Here is a 25,254-nt window from a genome sequence, read left to right on the forward strand (position 1 = left end):
ACAGAACACTTCTTCAGAATCAGAATCAGAATCAGAATCGGGTTTTATTGCATAGTACATTTACACATACAAGGAATTTGACTTGGTGTATTGGTGCTAAACAATTAACAAGGAAATAAAGCAGAACTAGCAACAACTTAAATGATACGGTAGAAGAAGCTATTACAATATATAAAATATAATTTAAAAGTGTAAAATATAAAAAATAAAAAACACAAAATGTACAAAATGTTTTGTTTAATAAATGCAGCTGTTCAGACTGGGCAGACTCTGGATTTTAAATCAGGACCACCACGTCATTACTGTGATTTCTAGAACAACAAATAACTTCAATTCATTCTTTATTTGATTTTTATCCCCTGGTTACGGCTGCAACCTTCCGGCTGTTACCGTTTAAGTGAGTAACACGTCCCCTGCACACATTTTTTACTGATATTTATGATCTTGTCTCGGTCTCACCCTGCCTTGGTCTCGACCCCTAAATGTCTTGGTTTTGTCTCGGTCTCAATTAGTGTGGTCTTGACTACAACACTACAGTCTAATGTGGGTCAAAACCAAAACAAGAAACCTGCAGAGTCTCTGTCTGTTCGTTTATGCAGAAATGTCCTCCAAGCCTTTCTTCCTCTGTCCACAATAATAAACACAAAATGCCTAAATGTGGTCTACCATGAATGTTTACTTGCCACACCATAAATGGCGGCTCTAGATGATAAGAAAATGATTAATAATGTAACCGCTCAGAGCAGCGCGGGCTGACTGAACAAGAATTTGAGAGTTTTGGTATTTGAAGAAATTTGCACTATATTTGGGCTACTGGAGCAAATGTCATGCGAGCAACAGAGACCAGTCGGTTTGAATTGATCGCCACTGATCAACCCTGACAATGATTAACCTTGCACCTAATACATGTCTGTACTTGAAGACCAACTTTCCCAGCTGATTATCTAATATGGCTGATACAGGGAAGGCGACATCTTTCTTTCATGCTCCAGTCATGACCGTGTAAAATTATTTCTATCGCCAATAATTAATTAAATGTTAAACGTGTGACTGAAGGGGTACAGGATAGCCTAGTGGTTTTTGGGGATTTTAAGCCCCATGAACAGAGGAAATAGTCCTTGTTGCAGCAACCGTGGGTTTGAATCCGACCTCGGCCCTTCGCTGCATGTCATCCCCCCCTCTCTCTTCCTAACATTTCCTGTCTCTCTTCAACTGTCCGATCTAATGAAGACAGCTTTAAAAGGTGTGACTGAGAGTGTTAACTGTACTGACATGTAAGAGTTTATACTTTTTGAAAGTGAATATTTCACCTTTGACTTCTTTCACTCTGTTCATTTCTTTTTCATTAATGTGGATTTTTTTTTAAAAGTGATATCCGTGCATAAATAAAGAGTCACTTTTCATGCATTGATTGTTCCTAGTCCTCACGTTGCACAACGCCGAGCAACAAAGTCCACTGGTTGATAGGAAAACAAACAACAGCATGGCACAAACACACAGACACACACACGGCCCACTCTTTAAACTATTAATCATCGCTCACTCACCAACCACAAACTTTCTTATTTGTGAACTGAGATAACATGGGATTAATGTTGGTCGGTCTGATTATGAGTGGATGCTTCATCGTATGCAAACACACACGCACGCACACACACACACACTCATTGTCTGATTCAATGGTTCATTGCAAAAAAGGCAAAAAAGAAAAGAATGAAAGACGGCCTTCCTTTTTGTCTTTGAAGAGCCTTTTGGCAACTCTGAGATTCTTCATAATGATGCTTTGCTGTCCCCCACATGCTCCTCAGTAACAAATGGTAGCTTCAGAAAACCACCGAGAGGATGGGGGGGGGGACTTTTGTCTTAAGTGTTTCCACTCTGATTTCATAAAAAAAAGAGTTTAAAGCAGAGTCCTGCAAGATAACCAAAAACTTTAAGTCAGGCAGCTTCTTCAGAACTGATTTATTTCCTTCTTTAATCCCTTTTTATCTATCTTTAGCTCACTGTGTCTGACCCCTTTATGTGTGATACAAAAACTTTAGATATTTATCTTGTCCCTTACATTCATGCCTACTTTAAGGGTCTACATCTCCCTCTCTCCATGTAAAATTTTTTTTGGTTTTTAATCTAAATTTCATTAATTCACATGGCCGGAGAGGTCACACCCCGAGAACTACGAATGCCAAATTCTACTCACAAATATTTCCTAAATTAAGGTACATTAAATCAGATACTTCTATTAGTTCATGTTTGATCCTCTGTAAAAAAGCCATAATGCATTATATGGCTCTGAAAATGTGTGTGTGTATGTGTGTGTGTGTGCGTGTGCGTGTGCGTGTGTGCGTGTGTGCGTGTGTGTGTGTGTGTGTGTGTGTGCTGGCTCCCGGCAGGTGACCATTGAACTCACAGCCCAGTCCCCATGATGAGGGAGACGGTTGGGGGGTGAGGTCCACCTCCACGGAGACACTTCTCCTCCCACCATTGACTCATCCCTCGCTCTGGCACTATAAAAACTCTGCTCTAGCTGAAGTTCATCAGTCTCATCAAGAGCTCCAACAGGTAAGACAAGCAGCTTCTCTGAAACTGGCAACTTGCGCTGAAAAGTAGTTTGAAAAACAGAAAAAACTGGGGAAGATTTTTTGTTAAATATGTTTGACTTCTAGAGTCAGCTCTGTAGTCTTGAGCAGGTTGTGAATTCTGGTAACTTCTTTGTACCTGATGTGTTTAACTGTATTCAATTGCAAGTTTGAGTTAAAGATGTTTAGCTTGCAGGGATATTTTAGCACTTATCAACATTTTAAGAGCTCCAAAACTGAACTTCCTTCAGATTGAGATTGCCTTTGAGATCAGAGAGGTGGACGTCTGATTCTTTGACCGAGGTTTACTTTTAAACCTTGATCAGGATTTTGTAGAAATCCAGAACTAATCTGCTCGAGCTGTCTCTTCAATCTGTAAGTGGCCCTGATCCACGCAGCTTCTTTGAGTAGGCGGCCATATGTTTAGTGAGAACTAATTTGGACTAATTCAGGGATGAGTGTGCAGCATTAGCCGAGGGCTTACTTTGACTTATCTGGCTATCAAACTGCTTAAGGTGGAGGGTTCGAGATGTACTGGTCGTGTATTTAAAAATGTACTCCTTTTGAATGTGGAGTGATTTCATTTTATTGAAAAGTTAAATAACTTTTAACCCTTTCTCCTCTCCAGACCGTCATCATGAAATTTGTGGCTCTCGCTCTCACCCTTGTGTTCGCCGTTGGTGAGTACTGAATGCACTGGTTAATTCTTTACCTGCATGCACCTACATTGCTCATAGTTCAAATATACGCTTAATTTATCTTGGAGCACATTACGCTTTCCATGCTCCTCCTTTTGCTTAGTTGTCCTTCTTACCTTTCATCTCCTTTCCTCCTCAGGCTCGCAGGCTGCCTCCCTGCCTGACGATGCATCTCAATATCTGGCAAACATGAGGGCCTTCATGGATATGTACTTGACCCAGTTGAAGGACAGTACCACAAATGCCCTGCAACAGATCGACGATCCTGCTCTAAAGTAAGTCCATGCCATTCTCCCCAGCCAGTCCCTCTTCCTGTCATTAATATTTCCAGGGTTACTGGTTGATTTATTTTTCCCCATGAAGGTGTCATCAATAACATATTAATGTGTTTATTTTTTTATAACATCGCTAGGGCTAAGCTGGTTGAACGTGTGGATAACGTTCACACACAGATCAAGACAGCTCAGGGTGCTGTTGCCCCCATGACCGACACTGTTGTTGGAACAGTCTTGGAGAGCACCACCGACTTCCGTGAAAAGATCATTGCTGATGTTGAAGCCCTGAAGCAACAGCTTGTGCCTCTCCGCTCCAATCTGGATACGATTGTCAACAAACACCTGGAAGACTACAAATCCCTGCTCGGCCCCATCCTCCAAGAATACTCCAGCATGCACAGCACTGGAATGGAAATGCTTAAGACCAAGCTGGATCCACTGCTTCCCGATCTCAAAGAGAAATTTGAGACCAATGTGGAGGAGACCAAGGCCGCCCTGATGCCCATTGTGGAAGCTGTGCGTTCCAAGGTTACTGGATGGGTGGAGAATGCTAAGGGCATTGCTGAGCCCTACGTCGAAGAATACAAGGATAAGATTAACCAAGTTATCACACAGTTGCGTAGCATCAGCCAGGAGGATATGGCTGCCCTGAACGCAAAGGTTGCACCTATGGCCCAAGAGATCACTGTCAAGCTGAACGAAATCATGGAGGCCGTCGCTGGTACCATGGTAAAGGCATAAAGCCTCTGTCCCATGTTCCCGCAACCAACCTCCCCTCCCACTCCTCGTCTTTCTGAAGATCCATTCCACCTTTCTCTCCATTCCAACTTTCCTCACGGAAACCTCCCCAGTGACGCCGAAGCCTAACTGATGCAACGCTTTGCAACAAAATGGCGAGACTCTTGCTCTCTCTACCAGGCAACACTTTTGGGTGCACATGCAGGCTCAACTAGACACGTACATGTACTCACACATGCTTCACTCTGTGCATGCTGTGGCATATTGCTCACATTTTGTGTAGGAAATGTATGTGAATTACAACCAAGTACCTGAACCTCTGTGTAATGATGCTTGTCTGATGAAAAACAGATCAATAAACATCTGACTGTTAAATACAACTATAATCTCTGACTCTAATTTGAAAGGTTTTTGTGTATCATGTGATTTGTCTTTTTCTCTACGCAGTCAGCACTGAAATACAATATCATCCATCACAATTTAAAACAGCCTGCAATCCACTGCTTTACATCCATTTAGCTCTAATCTCAAGTTCATATGAAACAATATTAAAGGAGACATATTATGAAAAATCCACTTCTACAGTGTTCTTGAACATATATTTGAGTAACCTGAGTGTCTACTGACCCACAAAATGTGAAATAAACCCATCCAGTCCTTTGTTTGTGGTCTGCATAAGTCTTACAACACAGAGAAAAATGCTCCATTTGAAATTTGCTCTCCTTGTGATGTCACAGTGGGGTAAAGAAAAAAAATCCCCTCCCCTCCTCTGGGATCTCCACCCATGGACTCCACCCCCAGACTAGAACAAAACTTTTTGCACAGGTCCACCATTTTTATTCTCGCTATAGAGGAGTGATGTCTACCGGGAAAACTCAGGGGGGGGCTCCTTAAATTTAAAGAGACACACAACATAACGGAGCGTTCTGAGAGAGCTGGTTTGTACAGGGTCACAAACCTCCTCTGGTGCTTGATTCATGTTATATTTTGACCAAAGCACAGCACAGGTGTTTCATTTAGACCACAGGGGACTGTTTGAAAAGGTGGAAAAGGGGTATAATGTGTCTACTTGAAATTTTAAATGGGTGTGACAAAGCTTACCACTAAACATCTCAGGACTATCACAGTACACCTTTAGCTTTATTAGACTGTTATATCTCAGCGACGGCACTTTAAGGGGGTCATCATTGATCACAAGGTCAATTAGAAAAGAGAAATATTAATACAATCAGTTCTATTTAAGAGAGACACCCAATGACATGTGAGTGTTTTTCTTCTTGTGGTCCTGAAGGCTGTGATTAATGACCTGAACCAGGATGTGAACTGGTCTATTGACGAACTCAAGATTTGGTGTTTTTTCATACGGGGAAAAAGTCCTCTTTTCTGCTTTTGATCCCTCAGGCTATAGTACCCTTCAACACGGCCTCATCAGAGCGCCACATGAGGCCACACAAGCGAACCACTGAACGCTTAAACTTTAATCACACATCTTTGATTTGTCACAAACATAAAGGCCAATCGTTTCATTCACGTCTTGTGAAAGCTTGCAAAGCGAGAAGAGGACACCTTAAGACCTCACAGCGTTGAAAGAAACGACAACACTGGAAATAAAAGCAGGAGTCCTGACGCAGTATGATGTCTTTAATATTCATAAATATGTTTGCATGCTGCCATTTCTATGAACCATAATAGATACACAAGCTTCAGTCAGCTGTGGGGAGTAACTGACTCTTAATTAGTACGGTGTTGAAACTTTGCCTGAAAGGAAAATTGCCCATGAATAATAAAAGCAGTTTGCTGTTGTCTTAATCTGTCCACACCCAGTAACACCGGGCTGATTAAGATGTTATTAATGTCGTACTGATTGGTCAAGACGACCTCCACGTAAGGCTTCAGGCTATATTAGACAAAAGGGAATGCAAGCATGGATTTCCAGATGCCTTAGACGGGCTTTGTGTGTGTGTGTGTGTGTGTGTGTGTGTGTGTGTGTGTGTGTGTGTGTGTGTGTGTGTGTGTGTGTGTGTGTGTGTGTGTGTGTGTGTGTGAACGTTCTTGTATTCACAGTTCTTGGGGCAGCTCTTGTGATTAGTGCATGTCAGTGGCACCATGGGTATTGTAATGGATGAGGCAGGTATGGAGGTCCCCTGTGAGAGACTCATGGTGTATAAAAGAAGCCCGCTCCTGCACACAGGCGCTCAGACAATTTGGATGTACATCTATCCAAGCATTGGAGAGAGAATTTTGTCCTCAACAGGGTTTCGAAAGGAGTGAGCGGGGTTGCTGCTTGTCATCAGAAGAGACCGAAGTGAAGAGAAGGATCAGAGGAATTGACAAAGCATACAATTCCTCTTGCATATATTTAAATAATGAACGGTAAGAGGCTGTTGTTTTCATCCGTCTTGTGTGAAATCAACAGAGAAAAGACAGCTCCAAAATGGGACTTAATCAAAAAATCAACACTTATCTCTGCTCCCATGCACTTTTTAACACACTCTCTAGGTCCGCAGCTGTCCCAGAGCTGTGAGCTATCCATGTCCTGTTGTGCAAACGGAGAGTCAGTGTGCGACGCCAAGGCCCTCCAAGTCAGTGGTGTCCGAGTTCAGCTCGAGATGCATACACTTTGGCAGCAGTTCGACCAGCTTAGCACAGAGATGATTGTTACAAAAGCTGGAAGGCAAGGCTTAACACGTATCACCTTCTTCTGCACTTTTCAGTTTGTCCTCTTTTACTGACGCCCTCTGATCAAAAATGATTTGTGTATTTGACTGTGAACATATCGCAGGAGGATGTTTCCTACGTTCCAGGTGCAAATCTCTGGGATGGATCCTGCTGCTGAATACGTCCTCCTCATGGACTTTATCCCTGTTGATAATAAAAGATACAGGTGAGACAAACAGAGTGAGGAGAGAGGTGTTCAGTATGTAATGAAAGTTTATAATATTCAATTACTTTTAAGCCTGTTTGTGATATTTTATAGAATTTCCATCTTCGCTTTATCCGTTGCTTTGCTACTCCTCTCAAAGATTTATCCTACCTTACCTTACCTGTCCAGTTTGACACATTTGAAACATGTTTGTTTGTGTGTGTGTGTGTGTGTGTGTGTGTTTGTGTATCAGATATGCTTTCCACAGCTCCTCCTGGTTGGTGGCAGGGCGAGCGGATGTGGTAGCCCCAAGCAGGATGCATTTCCACCCAGACTCGCCTGCCTGCGGAGCCCAGTGGATGAAGCAGACTGTATCCTTCGACACACTCAAGCTCACCAACAACTTGCTGGACGATAACGGGCATGTCAGTCGATGTCTTCTACACATATCCTACTTACTTTTTACTTTTAAACAAAAAAGGAAAAAGGGCACATCATCTATGAAAAAAATATTTAATTTAGTTCTTTTAATTACCGGTTCTAGATTTTTTTTCTGATTTCTTTCTTGACAGATGATATTGAACTCCATGCATCGCTACCAGCCGCGCTTCCATGTGGTGTATGTGGATCCTGCTCCCAACAGTCACTTGAATGCATACAGGAACTTCTGCTCCTTCTCCTTTCCAGAGACACGCTTTATGGCCGTCACTGCCTATCAAAACCACCGGGTATGTAACCCAGAATAACGATGCTTAAAGTAAACATCACCCCGTTTTTTTTCTCAACGTATGTCGTTCTTGTTCTACAACTCTTTCTCCCTTTTTCCTGCTAGATCACCCAGCTCAAAATTGCTAGCAACCCATTTGCTAAAGGCTTCAGGACTACAGACACCCAGGACCGGTAAGTGTCTATCAGTCATTAGAAGAGGCACGAGTACTTTGTATCTGCACTTAAGTAGAGTGGTGGTTTATTTTTACTTTACTTGGATTTCCTTTTCTCAAAATATTTTTATTTTGACCTCTTGATTTCTGTGACTACGTCCAACTACTTCACGCATCAATAAGAGGCTAAATCTGTCCTCACAGCGTCCGATCATTTTACTCCATCCCTAACATCCACGTGTTCTTTATTTCCGTTTTAAACAAACTCTGGTGCGCTTTAATGGAAACTGTAGTTCGTTTAGTTTGTTGCTAATACAGAACAAAAAACAAACTAGCACCAGAGTTTGGTTTGCGGTAGGTGAAAACACGATCCGAAAAATGTCCAACTTCTTACTTAAGTAAGTTTTACCAGTTTAAAAAAATACTCTTTTACAGAAGTATCTGTACTTCCACTTGATCAAATAGTGTTTGTTAACATCTCTTTTTGTTCTTCAGTCCATTTTCAGTATATATCATGAGTGTATCTTTTATCAGTGCATGTTATCAGCTGGTACACTGTGATAAGGAAGCAGCCTTGCTGTTAGCTAATCAACCTTTGTATTCAAAGATTGTTCGCAAGAGGCAGGCTGTGTGTCATGTATGATGACACTGAGGTGAAATCTGGGAGTGTGCATGTATGTGTTTGTGTGTAAAGACACTTTTATACGTGTGTGTGTGTGTGTGTGTGTGTGTGTGTGTGTGTGTGTGTGTGTGTGTGTGTTTGTGTGTGTGTAGGGTTGGTCATTCTGGACTCCTGGTAGCGTGGTGCCCACCAGAGGGCAGAGCTGAACACCTCAGTGCCAAACATGGAGAGCAGAGAAGAAAGGGCTCAGACACTTCATCATCCAGTGAGTTTTTTTTCCTTCTTAACAGTTTAGGTCGAGTGAAACAAAAACAGTATCATGATTAGGTTTCCCCTTTTTGTAACAAAGTAATACTACATCTACATTCACAATTTCTACATAATTTTCTTTTCTTTTTGACGTAAATCTTTTGGATCTATTTGCTGATACATGTCTCATACAAGCAGCCAGGTAGAATAAAATAATCTAAAATACACAGGTAGATGCACGCTTAGTGGTTCATTTGATTAGTTTTGATAGCTAGAGCAGGGGTTCCCAAACGTTTTCTGCCTGATGGAAATATTTTAAAGGCACCCCCCACTCCTCACCATACACATCCACAACATATCAATCGACTAGCAAGCAGATTTTAAAGAGGAAGTGCTATTTGTCTGGGGAAAAAAACAAAACAAATAAAACTTATATCAAACATAATCAAAAGGCCACTGATGCAGCATGGGGGCAAGGCCGGATTAACCATTAGGGCAACCAGGAAGTTGCTTATAGGGGCCCTAGATCTGTAGAGGGTCCAGGGCAGGAAGTGAATACGCTAAAAATCAGGTTAGAGATTGCTGTACTTTAGCCTCTCCGCTGGTGCTACAGCAGCTTTTCTCACAGTACCACTGCAAGCAGTCATACCCCTTCACAGATGCAAAGGAATGAATCACTTGTTTGGGGTCTTTAACATGCACAAAAACTCACAAAATTTTGCACCAAGATCAGGAGTGCGTGAAATTTACGTGTGTGTTTCAGTACAAGTGCAAGGCAAAATGACAAAGAGGCGCCCCCCTTGAAATTTTCTAAAATTCAGCCCATCGCTACGGTTTCACCTACATGCACTTGAATCTTTTAGCACGTTAACAATGCCAATACCTACAAAAAAGACTCTTAACACAACGTCTACAGGAAGTCCACCACGATTTTTTGAATGTCAAAATAAAGCCTCATTTTAATTTATCTTTGTTTTAGTAGTTGTGACTTTGCTGTAGATTCACTGTCAGCCTTACACTAACCTGGAAGTCCTCTCACAAGTTCTGACACGCTTTCCTAGCAGTGCAAAACAATGTGCATTTTTCTATTTAGCCTTGTTGGCCCTCCCTGTCATAACCTCGGGTCACCTCTAGGTGGTGCGGGCCACACTTATGGAATCACTAAGCTAGAGGATATAATAACATCGTATCTAAGCAACTGGTACCTTTCAATCTGTGTTCACTTGCTTCCTCAGGAGCGGAGGACCCAGCCCTGTTGCTAGAGGAGCAGTGTGGACTGTTACATCACTTCAAAGACTCGGTGGGACTCAGCATGGAGAGAAAAGATGGGGAGAGTATATTAACACCGGCTTCCTTTCTCCCTATTTCTAACTACTGGGATTGTGCAGGATCATCACAAGAGAGAGGCGGACAGCTGTAAAGAAAGAAGAGCAAAGTGACATTATTTATCTTTCACACCATTAATCTGGGTGTTACAAGAAATGTACAAAGAATATGATTGTTACAAAATGATTAAATTGGGATTGTTCAGGTGCTCCATCAAACTATGTCCTTAGCAATATGACAAAGAAGCTGCATCGACTCCATGTACTATAAGATAAACCAAAGCATACAAAAAGAGGTCGCACCAGAGTACAACATTGCATGCCAATACACTTTATTACGCCTCGTCTGGTTTTATATCCCAAATAAGCACCATGCACACTGGATTAAAGGACCTAGCAATGACTCTGATTAAACAGTATGTGATACCTTGATTCCAAAAGTTACACAAGGATGGAAAATACATTACCCAGAATGCTGCTGTGTGATCGTGTTTCAAGAGTCATGAGACAACAGCGATTTTGCCTTCAAAGTAAAACACATTATTTATAATTCCTTTACACACACCACACATAGGCAGAGGCACTGCTACTCAACAGGCAAGGCAAGGCAACTGCTGGGGCCCCAGACCAATAGGGGGCCCCTAAGGGCTGACAAACTTTAAACTGCAGTACAGCAGTGGCTCAAAATGTGCAAATTTACAATGCGATAGAAAAGTGCTGGCAGTGTCGACACTGTCGATTGCATTTTTGCTGTTAAAACACTAGAGATTTATTCTACTCTATTAAAGGCGGGCCTTTATATCAAATTAACTCTGTCTGAGAATGTGAAGTGCTTATGTTTTAACCAATACACTGCCCTATTTAAGTTACTGAAAATGTACCATAACTGCTGCCATCTGCTGTTACTTGCTACTGTACTAATTCTGATAGTTTTTTTTAACCATAATTAAAATTGTTATGAATGTTGTTGGTATTATGTGTAAGGCTGCACAAAGCTTTAGTAAACGCACCATTGCATTTCTTATTGAAATAGCAAAAAAATATAAATACAAATGCATTAAAAATTTAAGGAAGCAGCGACAACTGTAAGGTTTTCAAATTAAATATTTTGAACTGAAGTGTAAGAATTGTTTTTTTGAGAAGGAGCTGTTCCATCTCATCTGGATGTCGTCATGGAGACGATTTGTGGGCATGTACTGTTCAGTCTGAATGTCTTCAAAGCAAGATTGTACAAATTTGTAAAGTATCCAACAGTCTGTCTAGATCGGTGACATTAATCGACACCGTCAAATAGATATCCAACCTACAAAATATGTCAATATCAGACCCGAAACAGATATCAGATTGGATCTCTCCTATCTCTAATAAAGGCTAGAGCTATTTTATGTCATATATGTCTAAACATGACAATTCTTGTGATCACTGATGTTTTTTATACCTTTAATCTATTGAATCAATGCTGTAATACAACTCCTTCCATCTCACTATGGTTTAACAATGGTTAAGTGAAATTTAAATTTAAGTAAAGTGGAATATTTGGAATAGTTTCCTTTAATGTGAAAATCTTCTTTTTGTCCTCATACATATTAAGATTATTATTATTCTCATTTCACACACTGTCGTAGGCCGAGACTGAGGTTTAAATTGATTCATGTCTCAGGTGTTGGCCTCTGTAAGAGCGTCTTATTTTGTAAATACTGACCGGATGTTGTCCTGTTTTTGTGGCTGTGCTTGACGGTGGCGCTGCTGCTTGCGCTCTCTCGCAGCTCTGGAGGATGCAGCGGGGTGGATGGAGGAGGAGGAGGAGGAGGAGGTGAAAGACTGGAAGGCGGAGAACAGAATGAACGGGTTAGAGAGGGGAAGGATGCGGATTACTACAGCAGCCCGTCGGTCAGCCTGCATGCCAACGATGGATTCGGTCGTTGGACAAACGGATTTGCGGAGAAAACAACAAAGGCCTGCGGTTTGTTGATTCACTGAGCTCTGAGGGGGGAGCCTGCAGTCACCCGTCGCTTCAAATAATCTGACACCGAGGTTAATGGGTTAATTGTAGGGTGATTTAATTCTCAGTGTCAGTGTTTTGTACGTACGTGTTGCGTTTTAGTTGTATACTTTTGTTTATTTGGTCTCCATTGGACTTGAAGAAAACTGGAGATAAAACAGAGTGACCCTGTCCCCCTTCATATTTGCGGTTCATCTGCCATCATGGTTTACGCCGTCATTTTTGCATCACCTGATCTCTTCTCCGTAGCCGCTGCAGACAGGATGTCAAACTGAACAAAGCGCTTAAACTAAACGCATCAAAGGACAACGTAACCGAGAACCGCCATGGGGGCGTCAATGTTGCAGCCCAGCTGGTGGACAGGTGCGTTCATATGGACGATGTTGTGCCTGCTCGGTAACGGTCACTCCGCCTCGGACACCTCGGGCCTGCCTCTAGCTATCCGCGTGCCACTGCGGCAAGGCGCTCGCGCTGAGCCGCTCGTGTCACCTGCCGCAGCTGCCGCCTCTGTGAACCAGGAGCGTCAAAGCGGCAACCTGCGGAAATACGCTGTGCGCAAGCGGAGAGGAGCGGCAACGGGCGGTATCAGCTTCGTGGACATGATTGATAACCTGCGTGGAAAGTCAGGTCAGGGGTACTACGTGGAGATGGCCGTGGGCTCTCCTCCGCAGAAGGTAAAGGTGTTTTTATTTACTTCATGAATGCATTAATATTTTTTTAGGTGACTCTGTCAAAGAGGTGCCCTTTTAGTCCCCCAGACCAAGTTTAAATGTTTATTATACACAGAAAAGAAAAACACAAAATAAATTCTAAAGCTATCAAATAATAGCGCAACATAAATAATGTTCCTTGTTATTATTTAAAATCGGTTGATTAAGTAACAGAGGGTTAACTTGTTGCATGTCCCCACAGGTCTTTCAATTTTCTGTGAACATTGAGCAATAGAAAAATGCAATTTATGCCCAAGTTTTGCTGTAGGCCTACTATGTTTGTCTTCTTTGACTTAACATAGCCTTTATTTTTTTCCATACAACCATCCATCCATCCATCCACCAATTCATCAATCCATCCATCCATCTATCCATACAACCATCCATCCATCCATCCACCAATTCATCCATCCATCCATCCATCTATCCATACAACCATCCATCCATCTATCCACCAATTCATCCATCCATCCATCCATCTATCCATACAACCATCCATCCATCTATCCATACAACCATCCATCCATCCATCCACCAATTCATCCATCCATCCATCCATTCATCCATCCATCCATCTATCCACCAATTCATCCATCCATCTATCCATACAACCATCCATCCATCCATCCACCAATTCATCCATCCATCCATCCATTCATCCATCCATCCATCCATCCATCCATCCGTTCATCCATCCATCCACCAATCCATCTACCAATCCATCCATTCATCAACCCATCCATTCAACCATCCATTCATCCATCATCCATCTATCCACCAATTCATCCATCCATCCATCCATTCATCAACCCATCCATTCAACCATCCATCAACCCATCTATTCAACCATCCATCCATCCATCCATCCATCTATCCACCAATTCATCCATCCATCCATCCATTCATCCATCCACCAATCCATCCACCAATCCATCTACCAATCCATCCATTCAACCATCCATCCATCCATCATTCAACAATCCCTCCCTCCATCAACCCATCTATTCAACCATCCACCCATCCATCAATCCATCCATCCATCCATCCATCCCTCAACCCATCAATTCATCAATCCATCCATCCATTCATCCATTTACCAATCCACCCATTCATCCATCCATCAACCCATCCACTCAACCATCCATCCTCCCATCCATCCATTCATCCATCCAACAATCCCTCCCTCCATCAACCCATCCATCCATCCATCCATCCATCCATCCATCCATCCATCCACCAATCCATCCATTCATCCATCCATCCATCCATCCAACAATCCCTCCATCCCTCAACCCATCAATTCAACCATCCATCCATCCATCCATCCATCCATCCATCCATCCATCCACCAATCCATCTGTCAATCAATTTTCTTCCACCTATCCGAGGTCGGTTGTAGGGACAACAGGCGAAGTAAATAAACCCAGACTTGTCTCTCCTTAGCAACGTTTTCCGGCCCCTCCTGGAGGATTTCAAGGCGTTCCCAGGCCAGATGGGATATATAATCCCTCCAGTGAGCTCTGAGTCACTGGCATGTATTAGTGTATATATGTGTCTGTTCTTGCATCTCTTACTCCGTTCAGACCAACTTCACAAGTTTTAACTTTACAATAACAATGTGATTCAATTGATCTTTTACCTCCATAAGCAGTATATTTGATGATTTTGCTCTTCCAAAGATTTTTTCCATATTCAACAAACATGACATGAAATAGTTTTCAAAGGAACACAGGAAGCCTTCACCTTGGAGGGTAGAGAAACAAAAGAAGACAAATTAAGATTTGTACTGTTTTTTAGACATTTCAAAGTTAATGTTACACAAATAAAAGTTCAAACACATTGTTAATAGAGCTCAAAAATGTGTTTCCAGGTGTAACAATCCCATTCATGTTCTCCATAGCGGATTTGATTATTGACCATGATGTCATAACCATCCAAGGTAGACTTACCACGAGCTACCTGAGTGTGAAACGAGTACGTACGGTATCAACCTTGTTTTAAGAAAAACATGGTTAATTCACATTATCAGGGAAAATAACTACACTACCCACAATCTAAGAGTGCCATAGCAACATCTCTGATTGGTGGAGACTGCTGTTGTTACCATGGAAATGGTTACACAAGCCCCCAAACTTTCGTCTGTTGGCTGCTACCACTGAAGTCCTCAGAAGTTCGACCCACTATATAAACACAAACTACAATATATAGCAACATAAAAATAAACAATGTAAACAAGACAATTAAGATAAATGTAGAAGCTCTGTGTCTGTTCAGAGAGAGTTGAGTCTCGTTGGAATCGCAATGCATTGTGGGATGTGTAGTTTCTTCACTCCTGGACAAATTATGTACACAGTCTTGTGCCTTTGCCTTTTTTCAAATTTTCAATCATTTCTTTGCGCCGAATCAAAAGTTTAGTAACCATGAGTATTAAGGCACCTGCTTGGCTTGATTCCAGGACTAAAATATTATAAGGATTTTCTGAAACGTCAACGGAGGATTTGAATGGAGAAATTCACTTCCGGGACCAGAGCTGCTGAAAAAGTGGGCGGTTACTGTTGAGCTCTATACTGTTGCTGGCCCTGCAATGACAGATGGCCTGTGTGTGTGTGTGTGTGTGTGTGTGTGTGTGTGTGTGTGTGTGTGTGTGTGTGTGTGTGTGTGTGTGTGTGTGTGTGTGTGTGTGTGTGTGGGTGTGTGTGTGTGTGTGTGTGTGTGTACGTGCAAGTTTGTGAATGTGAGGGAAAGCGCTGAATGAGATGGATAATGGAACCATTAATTCTGCAGAGTGAGGAGTGCCAGCTGGGTGCAGCTGCAGTGTACAGGCTGGCACACAGAGGGCGACGGATAGAGAGAGAGGGAGGGAGAGAAAGTGATGAGGTGGTAGAAGATGAGATGAAGGAGCCGGTGAAGGTGATAGAGGGAGTGAGACAGAAATGAAGAAATGACAAAAGGGCCAACCGGATTAGAGCAACAAGAGAGAGAGAGAAGAAGAGACGTGTGAGACAAAGAGGGAGTTTAGAGGAACATTTAATTTAATTAGAAAGGTGTATATTATCTTTTCTGATAGAAGTAGATCAAAGAGAAACAATGAGGGATGGATGACCCTAACTTGTAGTATCACTGTGCAGCAATGAGTCCGTTATGGACTTGAGTATCCCGGTTATGAGCCTCCTCCTGGTTTTGATCATATTCAGGATCATGGTGTTTACATGCATACAGACGGTGTGGTTATTCATATCCCTGTATACACGATGAACACAAGAATCCTGGTTTCTGATTATTGCATCTTATTGTGCAGACGCCTGTGATATTTATTTTTCACAACACAAACCACAGCAATTTAGAAATCAGAGGAAAAATGAGACACAAAAACAAGATACTTAAAATACCCGATCAAACCCAGGAAACTCAAAATGAATAAAAGAATAAAAAGGAGACACTGTGATTGAGTGATTTGGACATATTGTTTTGAGCAAGCGGCATTAGCGGCCGTATGGGACATGGGTTGGGAACCGGAGGGTTGCCGGTTCAAGTCCCGATGCAGACCATGATATGGAAGTCGGTCTGGTAGCTGGAGAGGTGCCAGGGCAATTCCTGAGTACTGCAGAGGTTCCCTTGAGCAAGGCACCTAGCCCCCAAATGCTCTGGGTGTGTTGCAGTGTGTAGCAGCGTCACTCTGACATCTCTCCACTAATGCATGTCCACACCTCCTGTCTGTGCATGTGTGTGATTCAGGTGTGTGAGAAGCATGTCTCTCAATAACAGAGTATAAAACCAGAATTTCCCTCAGGGATTTATATAGTATAAAAAAGTAAAAAGTTCAAAATTCAGAACTAAAATTATTATATTTGCAGTAGTGCATGTGTGCCATCCATTTACCTTCAGATGCTAAGCTAACACAAAGTTTTATAAGTGATCTCAAATTATTTACAGTTATTTGTTGTGCTCTGTTCTGGTAACTACTACAGTAGCTGATGTCTCATCCATAGCAGAAGGGGGATGGGCAAGTATAATGGCTGGAACAGACGGGCACTCTGCCAGGGAGGACAGGAAGACTGAGAGAGAGAGAGAGACAGAGAGAGAGACATGAGGTCTCAGTGTATCCGGATGCAGCCTTTAGTTTCTGTTTATGAAAGACACATCCAACCCGAGCAGTCAGCACATCTACTCTGTGCAGAGATTCTTCAGTGACGGATAGTTGGTAAAGATCCGCCTGTAGACGGTGCATCTAGGCATGTTTGTGTGGAGCAGATGGATTCATGTGTGTGTGGTAGAAAAAGTGAGGTGGACAGAGTCAGTATTTATTCTGAGCTCTCAGGCCAAGCCCTTGAGACAGTACCACTTCTCTGGGTATTTTAAGAGCCAATCCATTATTGAACAGCTTGCTGTGGCTCTATGGCTGACTGTCTGTTCATCTGTTTGGGTGTTTGTGTGTCAAACGGTCCATCCATTACCAAGACTGAGACAGTAAAATACAACGTTATGTGCCTGTACTTCAGCGAAACAAAATAATCTGAAACCTGGAACTACAACATCAGCACATGTAAGCAATCATGATTTAAGAGTTAATGCTGGCATTAAAATGTACGACTTACACAACATGCATAATGTGCACCGGAGGAGCATAACAACAATAAAGAAGCTACAAAGTCCAGCTGTGATATGTGGCATACAGCGGTTTAGAAAAGGCTGAAGAGTAGAGTTCATAATGCATAATGCAGGTTCTGTACGTCTCCATTCACACTTTCAGTAACTGTTTTGACTGATAGCACAAAATATGATACTCACACAGAGATGCAGACAGTCATGGAGGAGATAGGAGAGAGAGGGAGTAGGATGGGCAACCCGAGAGGAGTGGAGGGTTAGAGTGGAGACAGAGAGGGGACGGAGAAGGGCGTTCAGGGCAACAGGAAGCAGCACAGGACACTACAAGGAAAGGAGGAATGGATACAGAGAATGACTCGAGTGTGAGAAGGAAAATGTGTCAGAGGTGAGGCTCACTAGTACTTAGATATCAGCCTTTTATACAATTAATTGGAGTAAATAAATGACATTTATTGCAAACATCAAAAATGAAACACAGAAAATTGTTTCACAATGATCATATTAGTCCCCAAGGTAGAGTGTTACTCATTCAACTTGTTCCACACAGATGTAAGACTATCAGTTTCACATCATAAACTTGAAGTCACTTTTACGAGCCCATTGATTTTTACAAAATGTACATGCATATTTTAAATAAATCTCTCTCTCCCCCTTCTGTCTTTGTCTCATTAGTTGAACATACTGGTGGATACAGGAAGCAGTAACTTTGCTGTAGGTGCAGCTGCTCATCCCTTCCTGCGGAGATACTACCATCGTTCACTGTGAGTACATGTATTGGTGTAATCTAATTAAAAGATATATATACTTTTTAACAACAGAAAGCATCGTTTACTCTTTTAAAATACTTCTTTTGTGTGTAATCACATGACCAACTCGATAATCATATAAGCTGTGCATTTATATTTTAACTCTAAATTTGACATGTTTCACGTCGTTGAGATACAAATATAAGAAGAGGAAAACAGGGCGCTTGCTTAGCTCAGTTGGTTGCACCGATGGCAGGTTGGACTCCCGATCCTAATGCTATTTGGAGCATGTAATCCCCGACCCTTACTCTCTCTCTTCAACATCCCTGTCCAGATAAGGCAAAAGCATCAAAACTCATCTTGTGCATGGATGAAAAAAACATCATGAATGTGGCAGCTTTTTTTTTTCTAACCAAAATTGTAACTGTAAACGGAAACCTCTCAGGAACAGCTTGAGCCAGTGTAATTTGCTTGATGGCTCATGCTACACTCTTCCACCAGGTTCCATGAAAACTGAGTCTGTAGTTCCTCCTGCTGACAACCAAAACATTAAGGAAGGTTGACAACACCATAGATTACTTAACTGCAGCTTGTTAATAACCACTTTGTGAGATTCTGCTTGTAGCACCTCCTCCTGACTGACCATTTTATCTGTGATGTCACACCAATGAAAGTCCTGGAACCTACTCATCTTCTTTCTTCTCCACTATTTCCTCTTTTCTTCCCTCTTTCTTCCCCACAGCTCGGGCTCATACCGCGACCAGGGTAGGAGCGTGTATGTTCCCTACACACAGGGTCGCTGGGAGGGGGAGCTGGGCACCGACCTGGTCTCTGTCCCACATGGCCCAAACGCTACACTGCGGGCTAACATCGCTGCCATCACCCAGTCTGATCGCTTCTTCATCAATGGTTCAAACTGGGAAGGCATCCTGGGACTGGCATACGCTGACATAGCACGAGTAAGAAGAGTGTATACCCGGATATCTCAAAGCCTGGAAAAAAATCTTCTCATAAATTCACATTTTAAAACAGGGGGAAGTTTGATTGTGACTTCTTCTTTCTGTCTCTAACTCTCTCTCTCTCTGCAGCCGGATGAGACATTGGAGCCTTTCTTCGACTCTTTGGTCCGTCAGACTTCTGTCCCCAACCTCTTCTCTCTCCAGTTGTGTGGAGCTGGCTTCACCCAAAACTACTCCCTCGGCAGCGCGACTGTCGGCGGCAGCATGGTGAGGCACACACAGAGGCACACACTAACATTCAAATCTTGTGATCTCACACTGTGCTGGAATATGTGTCTCCTTGCTCTCAGATCATTGGGGGAGTGGACCCATCCCTCTACGTGGGAGATCTCTGGTACACACCCATACGCAGGGAGTGGTACTATGAGGTCATTATTGTACGTATTGAGGTGAATGGACAGGACCTGAACATGGATTGTAAAGAGGTAAGATCTGACATATGAGTCTGTAATTCAATTTAAAGTCATGTTAAAGGTTTTTAATTGAAATGATTTTGTGTCTTTTCCAGTACAACTACGATAAGAGCATTGTAGACAGTGGCACCACCAACCTGCGTCTGCCAAGGAAAGTCTTCCAGGCTGCAGTCAAGGCTATTGAAGCAGCGTCTTCGGTCAGTCCAGATACCTTTATGTCCTCATTATTAGTCTGTGTAACTGTTTGGATATGTGTCGCTGATTTATTGCATCTTTTCCCTCTAATCAGTACTCATTTGTAGAAAGCACTGCAGCTCATCTTTTCACAAACTTCTATAGTGTCTGTTTGATTTTTTGCATAGTTGGACAGTCCAGTCACTGTTGTGTACAAAAGATAAGTTTCGGATTAAAAACAAAATCTCATTTGTGTTACCTGATTGAATCCTAATATGCTTTTTTCCCTTGGTTTGCCTTGCTGGGTTGCCTGAATCACTAGTTTAGGTTAAGGGGGCTACATCATTGATTTATAAGAAGGAGGGCCCCCATTTATTTCTATGAAAGACGCTTAGTTGGCAATGAGGCCAAAAATGCTCAACTAAATCACCCAGATATTCGATGTAGCTTTGGCATATTGAGGTCGATTGAGCAAGTGCACTACATTTCACTTCCTCTTTAACCTGCCTGCCAACACCTGTAGTTATGATGTGTTCACAAGCAGCATCCTCATGTGTTGTAAAAATAAAGCCAGTGCAGGTTTGCAAAAAAAAGTGCCAGAGGAACTGCAGCAGAATCTGCTTTAGGGCGCTAGAATGAGAATAGATCCCCAACTCCTGCAGCCACATGATGAAGACATCCACTCACGCTTCTGCGTCAGTTGCGTTTGGATGTTTATGAATGGATTAGTTGATACTAATAGATACTCTGCCATCAGTGTGTGGATGGGTAGGTGGGATATGTGGTCAGCTGTGTGTGATGCTGCTCTCTTTCTTTGTTGTTGACTTCTGATGTTTTGATGGTTTGATTCACAGATGCGGGAAAAGAAAAGAATGACTCTCACTTTGACCCTGTGTTTCAGACAGAGCAGTTTCCCTCTGGGTTCTGGCTGGGGGAGCAGCTCGTATGTTGGCAGGCGGGGACTACGCCTTGGCACATCTTCCCCGTCATATCGCTCTACCTGATGAGTGAAAACCACAACCAGTCCTTCAGAATCTCAATTCTACCGCAGGTAATTCACTGCATCGTCTACTGCATCTCATATTTTATTTTAAAAATGGCCTCTCCAGAGGTGGCGCTGGCCTGGTGGTTGGTGCATGCACACCATGTGCAGTGGCTTTTGCCATCTAGGCGAGTGGCCCGGGTTCAAGTCCGACCTGTGGCTCCTTTCCTGCATGTTGTTCCCCGCTCTCTCTCTCCCTGATTTCCTGCGCTGTCCACTGTCCTGTCTCTCGAATAGACGCATAAATATAGTGTCCTACTAAATACTGTGAGGGGACATGTGTTGTATTTACTCTCTAAGCTTTCAAGACACTTATTGTTATTTACTGAAAATAGTTTTTCATAAGTAAGTTGCAACTATGAGTCATGTACGTTCATTGCTATTCAGAGGTCTTAAGGTGATTTCACCGACTGCCTGTTATCTGAATACATTCAGATTTTTCATTTCCTGCGCCCCCTCACAGAAAGTCTTTCTATCCTTCAGCCGTACTCTTTCAATGGATGAAAGTCTGGCAAGGACTCACGACGAAAGAAATAATGACCACGTTTGAAAGCGAATGACCTTTGAATATATTTTTCTAAAGCCTTTCATAAATCTCTGAAAAAAGTCCTTAAACGGTTTTGATTCAAAGCCTCTCCGAGAGGCCTTGATGCGTTCTGAATGAGGAAGATCAGACTGGGAGAATTTAAAGAGAGACTCGTACATGTAAACCTGTAGGAGGCTCGTGTCCTTGGTGCTGACGGCAGAATGAAACGCTTGAAAAAAAAGATAAGACTCTCTTTGCCTTGTAATTTCAATAGCAGGTAGAACTCTGAATCCACCTGTATGGCATGTATACTGTCCCTTTGTCTCTGCAGAAGAATGTGAAGATAATGAAACCAGTCAACTAGAGTAGAAGACTTGAGGTGGACGTTGACTTTTTAATCACTCAATAAGAATTAAAGTTGACCTGTTCTGATCCCCATTTCAAAACTCTCATATAGTGTTACAATGCTGCATGCTGTGCACATGTAAAGCCCAATTCACACATACTCCGTGCGCGCCGCGGGTCCGTCAGCGCCGCGCACTACGTTGTACTTAGCCTTCACTCTAGTCGATCATTGTGTTCACACAGGGCGCGCTGCGGTACGTCTCCGGCGCGTGCCACTGACGGCACTGCGCTCTGTTCCGTTTCAAATACGCAGCGTGTCTATTTTCGCCGGAGTACGCTGGAGGCACGCATCAAGCTGGACAAAATATGACAGCCCGGACAGGAAGTCAGACAAGGAAACGCACAGAGCATCCGGTCAATTTCAAAATAAAACACAATATACGGACTCGCGATCGTATTTTTCATCACTTTTATCAACATGACGTCAAAACAAAAACCGAATTAACAACAATACATCCTCAGAAAGACAAAGCAACATGTTGTTTGCATGTTTTTCTCTTTATTCCCGCGGGATCTTGTAGTTCTCCTGTGATGTGTCATGGGTGCGCTCCGCTGCGCTGACGTCCCAGGAACGGATCCAGTGTGAATGGGCGCGAGCCGTCCGACGGAGCAAAACCAGGCGCGCAAGGAGTATGTGTGAATTGCGGGTAACACTAAGTGAGTGGAACTATTTAAGCCTAAAGGCCCTAACACATCAAGGAGATCGTTGGCCGTCGGTCCTGGTTGGATATTAAATAAAAGTATTCTCTTTCGAGTTAAATCATATTCAACAAAAGTTTGGGCACTTTGACAAAGTCGTGCAACTTTTCTTCCTAATATCCTGATATTGCATTTGCAACTATGCACCTTTGATTTTCTCTCCTTTAATATATTCTCTTTTTTTTCTTGCAGCAATACCTGCGGCCAGTCGAGGATGTGGCATCGGCCCAGGAGGACTGCTATAAGTTCGCTGTGTCCCAGTCCAGTACTGGAACAGTGATGGGGGCCGTCATCATGGAGGGCTTCTATGTTGTTTTCGACCGAGAGAAGAAACGCATCGGCTTCGCTGTTAGCACGTGCCACGGTGAGGAGGAGAGGGTGGAGGGATGAGAAATAGAATCTAAAAGTTTCATGTTTTTCAGTTTAAAGAAAAGAAATAAAGATATTTATAGAAAGACGAATGTGGGATATTTCTTTTTAAAGGATTTCTCAACAAAGCACTAGATTGAAAGCTGTGTAAACATAAAGTATCCTTCCTCCTGATCTCCGTCTGTCTCATATACTAACAACCCTGTTCGCTTACCTGCAGTACATGATGAGTTTCGCACTGCCTCAGTGGGAGGACCGTTCCATGGTGTCGACCTTGAGGACTGCGGCTACAACATCCCTCAGACGGACGAGTCCACTCTGATGACCATTGCCTACATCATGGCGGGAATCTGCGCTCTCTTCATGCTGCCTCTGTGTCTCATGGTTTGCCAGTGGCGCTTCGCCCGCTGCCTCCACCCACACGGGGACTTTGCTGACGACATATCGCTCCTTAAGTGACGAAGAGGGGAAAAAGGGGACAAAAGAAGTCGCAGAGACTTCCATTTAAAACACAGAGACTTAGAAGGATTGATTTTAAAGGGATGTCAAAATACTGGTGCTGCGCTTTGAAAACCTTCTGCAGGAACATAATAAATAAAACTCACTGTGTCTACACAGAGAAACGTGCTGCCCTTAACTTTGGAGCGCATTTGATGTAAACTGGAGCCATTACTAACATGAAGGATAAAGCGGAGAAAGTAGGTGTCATCAGCGTCAACTGTAAGCCTGTTTAAGCTTCTGCTGCAGTTCAGCACGGCAAGAGGAAGTGAAGCGGGGGGGAAAGAGGTAAAGAGAACCCGCTCTTTCTTATAAATAGTGTATAAATAGACTGGAAACATGAGCTGGATTTGGGAGTTTCAAAGATTTGTCACAGCTCCACACGGAGTGATTTTAGGGATTGGGGGGGGGGGAGGGGGAGGGGGAAATTAACGAGAAAGAAGATAATTCAAACTCTCATGGCTTAATTCACAACCTGCGCGTCATGATGGGAATCCGTCGTATAGTCGGCTCTGGTGTGATATGGTAAGATGTGACCATATCGGCGTGCGCATATATATGTGTTTGTAGATCTACTGTTTGTGGCTTGATGAATGATTGTTTGTGTGTGAGCATGCCTGTATGTGTGCACAGCTGTTAGCGTGAAGTGAAGAGTGTACGGAAAGATTTAACGAAGAATTGTACTACTGAGAATAAAAAGCATTTATGAAATTACACCATGTTGCAAATGCCAGCGACTCAAAAAATGCAATGCACAGTAAGAAAGCATAAAGAAGCTAATTTTATGGAATATAAGATTGTAACAGAATTTACTGCATAAAATGAAAAACTAAGACTACTGAACACGGTCAACACCAGATGTCACTTTCTTCTCTTGTATCGGTAGCTTGAATATAACTATTGTACAAAAACATTTGCATTCCAGAAGTACTATTTGCGCTGACACACACTCGTAAACACATGATCCTCCTGCTGCACTGATCTGATGATTTGCACATGTTACATTACATGTTAACAAACCCAGACTTGATAGGGCTTCTTTCACAAACCGACTAACCCATCACATTTTTCAACGGGGACCATATATGCTTGGACGGGGGAAGCTAGCCCAAAGTATGTTATACACTCAAGATTGCTATGTATGTGTCCAAGGGACAGTGTGTATCGTCCTTCTGCAAGTTGTAAATAGATCAACTCAGAACTGTATATTTATCTGTCAGGCGCTGGCAGCACTGTTGAACCAATAAAGTACTTATTGTAACTATGACATGGTCTGATTTTTATTTTGACGCACCAAACCTTGACCTCCAAAAACTGATGGACAGGCAACATAAACCTGAACTACAGATGGGCAATATGGACCAAACATTTTATCTCTACAATGGCGATACAGGATATATTTGCAAGATATAATTCAGTCGGCTCCTTCTCTCAGGCAAGATCCAAAGAAAGTACTGGAGCACATGAATCACTTACGGCACATTTATTTAGGTGCAAAAGCGATATTTATTTTCTTTAATTTAAGGTAAAGGATGCTTTGTACAAATTCATTAGGTTAGGAACAAATGTGCAATTTCTTTTTGGTCAATGATGAATTTCCCCACTGGGGATCAATAAAGGATTATCTTATCTTATCTTACTCTGGCTTCATACTGGGGAAAGAAACAGTGAAATATGTGTAATTCAGGAAAATGTAGAACATATTATATTATATCGTGCTTACTTAGTATGCAGCAGAGAGAGAGAGAGAGAGAGAGGTTGCAAGAGAAAATCAGAGCTGCAGGACGTGAAGGGAATATGGGAGTAATACTGGGCACAG

The 25,254-nt window shown here is 42.6% G+C and overlaps 3 protein-coding genes across 3 annotated transcripts; all 3 read left to right on the top strand.

The window, feature by feature from the left end:
• The first annotated feature begins 3,096 nt into the window (after positions 1-3,096).
• Positions 3,097-4,667, top strand: apoa1b (apolipoprotein A-Ib). The gene is made up of 3 exons (XM_020644340.3): positions 3,097-3,256; positions 3,414-3,549; positions 3,687-4,667. Exons 1-3 carry the CDS (start codon positions 3,214-3,216, stop codon positions 4,288-4,290), a joined length of 783 nt encoding a protein of 260 aa, XP_020499996.2. The 5' UTR covers positions 3,097-3,213; the 3' UTR covers positions 4,291-4,667.
• Positions 4,668-4,811: 144 nt separating this feature from the next.
• LOC109991924 (T-box transcription factor mls-1-like) lies at positions 4,812-11,345 on the top strand. Its single transcript, XM_065960067.1, has 7 exons — positions 4,812-6,961; positions 7,070-7,171; positions 7,404-7,575; positions 7,723-7,878; positions 7,983-8,050; positions 8,806-8,918; positions 10,138-11,345. The coding sequence occupies exons 1-7, from the start codon at positions 6,654-6,656 to the stop codon at positions 10,320-10,322; spliced, it is 1,104 nt and encodes a 367-aa protein (XP_065816139.1). The 5' UTR covers positions 4,812-6,653; the 3' UTR covers positions 10,323-11,345.
• Positions 11,346-11,989: 644 nt separating this feature from the next.
• bace1 (beta-secretase 1) lies at positions 11,990-24,702 on the top strand. Its single transcript, XM_020644383.3, has 9 exons — positions 11,990-12,903; positions 18,217-18,305; positions 19,033-19,249; positions 19,379-19,516; positions 19,600-19,734; positions 19,818-19,919; positions 20,798-20,947; positions 22,761-22,932; positions 23,158-24,702. Exons 1-9 carry the CDS (start codon positions 12,556-12,558, stop codon positions 23,394-23,396), a joined length of 1,590 nt encoding a protein of 529 aa, XP_020500039.1. The 5' UTR covers positions 11,990-12,555; the 3' UTR covers positions 23,397-24,702.
• Positions 24,703-25,254: the final 552 nt, after the last annotated feature.

This window comes from Labrus bergylta, chromosome 11 (genome assembly GCF_963930695.1).
Source record: "Labrus bergylta chromosome 11, fLabBer1.1, whole genome shotgun sequence".
NCBI lineage: Eukaryota > Metazoa > Chordata > Actinopteri > Labriformes > Labridae > Labrus > Labrus bergylta.